The sequence below is a fragment of the Protobothrops mucrosquamatus genome, unplaced genomic scaffold (genome assembly GCF_001527695.2).
Source record: "Protobothrops mucrosquamatus isolate PMUCROS unplaced genomic scaffold, P.Mucros_1.0 scaffold243, whole genome shotgun sequence".
Lineage (NCBI taxonomy): Eukaryota > Metazoa > Chordata > Lepidosauria > Squamata > Viperidae > Protobothrops > Protobothrops mucrosquamatus.
Window position 1 is genome coordinate 276,728 of NW_015386593.1, and position 4,298 is coordinate 281,025.

The 4,298-nt window shown below is 36.6% G+C and overlaps 1 protein-coding gene across 2 annotated transcripts in view; it reads right to left on the reverse strand.

Moving 5' to 3' along the window:
• Positions 1 to 4,298, reverse strand: part of ATP2C1 (ATPase secretory pathway Ca2+ transporting 1) — a 56,456-nt gene that overhangs the window by 30,291 nt on the left and 21,867 nt on the right. For both annotated transcript variants that reach the window (XM_015814358.1, XM_015814357.1), the window contains exon 7: positions 2,410 to 2,518. In XM_015814358.1, the coding sequence (XP_015669844.1) occupies positions 2,410 to 2,518 (109 nt within the window). The remainder of the gene's footprint in view (positions 1 to 2,409; positions 2,519 to 4,298) is intronic.

Genomic DNA, 4,298 nt, shown 5'->3' on the forward strand with positions numbered 1-4,298 from the left:
TGGTTTAATTGAACATAACATGTAAACATTCACAGTGCAGGGAGGAAAAAGTATGTGAGCCCCTAGCCTAATGACGTCTCCAAGAGCTAATTGGAGCCAGGAGTGAGCCAACCTTGACTCCAATCAGTGTGATGATATTGGATGTGTTGCTGACAGCTGTCCTGCCCTTTAAAAACACACACCTGTTATGGGTTTACTGATTTCAAGAAGCACTGTCTGATGGGAACCATGCCTCGCAGAAAAGAGCTCTCAGAAGACCTACGATCAAGAATTGTTGACTTGCATGAAGCTGGAAAGGGTTACAAAAGTATCTCCAAAAGCCTTGATGTTCATGTGTCCACGGTAAGACAGACTGTCTACAAATGCAGAAAGTTTAGCACTGTTGCTACTCTCCCTAGGCATGGTCGTCCTGTAAAAATGACTGCAAGAGCACAGCGCAGAATGCTTCTTGAGGTAAAGAAGAATCTAGAGTGTCAGCTAAAGACTTACAGAAATCTCTGGCACATGCTAACATTTTTGTTGACACATCTACAATAGGAAAACATTAAACAAGAATGGAGTACATGGGAGGACACCATGGAGGAAGCCATTGCTGTCCAAAAAAAATATTGCAGCACGTTTGAAGTTTGCAAAAGAGCACCTGGATGTTCCACAGCACTACTGGCAAAATATACTGTGGACAGATGAAAGCAAAATTGAGTTGTTTGGGAAAAACACACAACACTATGTGTGGAGAAAAAAAGGCACAGCACACCAACATCAAAACCTCATCCCCACTGCAAAACATGGCGGAGGGAGCATCATGGTTTGGGGCTGCTTTGCTGCCTCAGGGCCTGGATGGATTGTTGTCATTGATGGGAAAATGAATTCCAGTGTTTATCAAGACATTTTGCAGGAAAACGTACGACCATCTGTCTGCCAACTGAAGCTCCGCAGAGGATGGGTGATGCAACAGGACAATGACCCAAAGCATACAAGTAATTCAACAAAACAATGGCTTCAACAGCACAGAATACGCCTTCTGGAGTGGCCCAGTCAGAGTCCTGACCTCAACCCGATTGAAATGTTGTGGCNGATGGGAAAATGAATTCCAGAGTTTATCAAGACATTTTGCAGGAAAACGTATGACCATCTGTCCGCCAACTGAAGCTCCGCAGAGGATGGGTGATGCAACAGGACAATGACCCAAAGCATACAAGTAATTCAACAAAACAATGGCTTCAACAGCACAGAATACGCCTTCTGGAGTGGCCCAGTCAGAGTCCTGACCTCAGCCCGATTGAAATGTTGTGGCATGACCTTAAGAGAGCGATTCACACCAGACATCCCAAGAATATTGCTACACTGAAACAGTTGTGTGAAGAGGAGTGGTCCAAAATTACTCCAGATCGTTGTGCAGGTCTGATCTGCAAGTACAGGAAACGTTTGGTTGAGGCTATTGCTGCCAAAGGAGGGTCAACCAGTTATTAAGTCCAACGGTTCACATACTTTTTCCTCCCTGCACTGTGAATGTTTACATGTTATGTTCAATTAAACCATGGCAACATGTAATGTTTGTGTATTATTATTTTCAGCAGGCTGTGTTTTTCTATTGTTGTGACTTAGATGACGTTCAGAGCACATTTTATGACCAATTCATGCAAAACTCCGCGTTATCCCAAGGGGTTCACATACTTTTTCTTGCAACTGTACCCCTGTATTAGGGGATGGAGCATGTTAAGCAAAATGGAGATGTTACTTAAAGAAAGTCCTTTAAGTTGAAGTGCCCAATGCACATTTCAGGGTAACTTACTTTAGGTCTTATCTCCTTGACTTTATATTATTAACAAACCATATTGTAGAAACAAAGGAAAACAACATGTATACTCAGAATCCAGTTAACACATTATTTTGGGAAACAAATCCTATCATTGAAATTTTTTCACTTTCAATTTTTCACTTATAAAATACATAATAATGTTCTTAGGAAATTCACAATGTGTTAGCTCTTTAAAATGACTGAATAACTCAAATTAAAACTACCTATTTGGACTTCTTGGACTGATAATAAAATTTCTACAAACACTGTCCTGAAATATAAAGTAAATCTCTTGAAGATAATCAACAATTAATTCATCTAAACATTAATCTAAATTAAAACCTTAGGTAAGTATTACCACTTGTTCTCCAATTATTTACAAATATAATCACATCTGATATTTCCAGGGGCGCATAAAACCACCAGATGAAAATGTAATAGTATTGGAATATCAATATTTACAAAAGGAGCATAAGGTAGCTCCTAGTCTTACAACTTTTACTTGATACAACATTACAGCATTCATCTGTTAAAATTGGCTTATGAATGCACATTGTTAGAAATTAAAAGAGAAGTCAGTTCTATTATTTACTAAGTCATTGATTTCATACCTCAAATAAGCGCAAGTCTGCAGGAACTCTATCACCCACTGACAGGCAGACGGTATCTCCAGGAACTAAGTCTCTTGCCAGTGTATGTTCTACCCTTCCTTCTCGAACACTGGAGAGACACAAATAGATAAAAGCCTAATAGAATATATTATTCCTTCACATTTAAAAATTAAAAAGAAAATATCTTTAAATTTAATAGCTAAACAAGACAACTATGTATATTATTCCCATTCCTGATGGTATTCTAAAAAGCCCTAAAAACTTGTTGAGGTAGATGGGAAGGACCTTGGGAGAGGAGAAAGTCACAGAATAGGCAATTATCATGCAAAAGGTATCTCATTCTAGAGAAACAGAGGGAATGTGGGAAGCATTTTAGATTAGAACCCCCGCTAGTTTTCCAGTGAGCAGAAGGAAAGGAGGGGAAGAATACTTTCAGATTAAAAATATTCTGTTAATGTAACTTTACAGTAAGGATAGAGAGAGTATCCATGTGCTTCTTCACTGGACTACCACAAAGGGCTAGTGACTTTTTTCCAAAGCTTTGAGTTAAGGTGATTGAAACATGTCAGATACATTTGCATGCATAGGTGTTGTTGGCCAGATTTATCATTTTGTTCTCCCCCTTCTTTTAAAAAAAAAAACATTTCTAGTTATATTGTATCTTTTATTTTCTTTACTTTTATGTAAGCTACCCAGAGTCAGTCAGGGGTTAAAATAAAATTCAAGTTATAATCTTTGACTAGCCTTTGTGTATACCTCTGGATAAAATTTGCTTGATTTGCTAAACTAAACAACTTCCCTTTCAGATGCTATTTGTTCCATTTCAAGCAAAAACTTAGATTCTGTTCAATATGAACAGAAATCAAAATGCCAACTATTTTGTTCTCCTTTATTATTATTATTATTATTTTAATTTGTATCATGAATGTTGAGAATTAAAAAGATAATATGGTTTTTGCACAATGTTTTTTTCACATCTATAATTTGCCAGATTTTTTAATGAATTCTATTCCAAAGAATTAAAACAATGGTCAGGTGTAGCCTTATGAAATCTCTATAAAAAAATAACTTTAGAGAGGGTTGGATTAAAAGCAGGTTTGAGTAGACTCATACAAATTGATGGAACTTAAGATATGCATATCTGAATCCAAGTGAGTATAATTCAATAGCCACAAATTCCAGCAATTGTTTATATATAAATGAGAAAAACCTTAAAAATAATATATATTTGAAAGATTGTACATTTTTATTTATATAATTATGAAATATTTCTCTGCTCATATGTACTTTTTCAACAAACTAGATTCCCCTTTCAAAAGGGCCAATTATCATCTGTGGCTCAAAAATGTTTGCATTTACTATTTCAATGACACAAGAACCTAAAAACCTGTTATTTAAAGAACACTTGTTCGAAATTTATTTTCAAATAACATTTCATACTATTCTTCACTGTAATCTTCAGATGGAATTACATTTTACAAGTAAATTGAAATCATCAAAATAATTACTGCTAGATAGAAGCCAATTCAAATAAATCACAGGTTCAGCCATTTTGCACAATATGAAATTACAGTTGCAAGAAAAAGTATGTGAACCCCTTGGGATAACGCGGAGTTTGGCATGAATTGGTCATAAAATGTGCTCTGAACGTCATCTAAGTCACAACAATAGAAAAACACAGTCTGCTGAAAATAATACACAAACATTACATGTTGCCATGGTTTAATTGAACATAACATGTAAACATTCACAGTGCAGGGAGGAAAAAGTATGTGAGCCCCTAGCCTAATGACGTCTCCAAGAGCTAATTGGAGCCAGGAGTGAGCCAACCTTGACTCCAATCAGTGTGATGATATTGGATGTGTTGCTGACAGCTGTCCTGCCCTTTA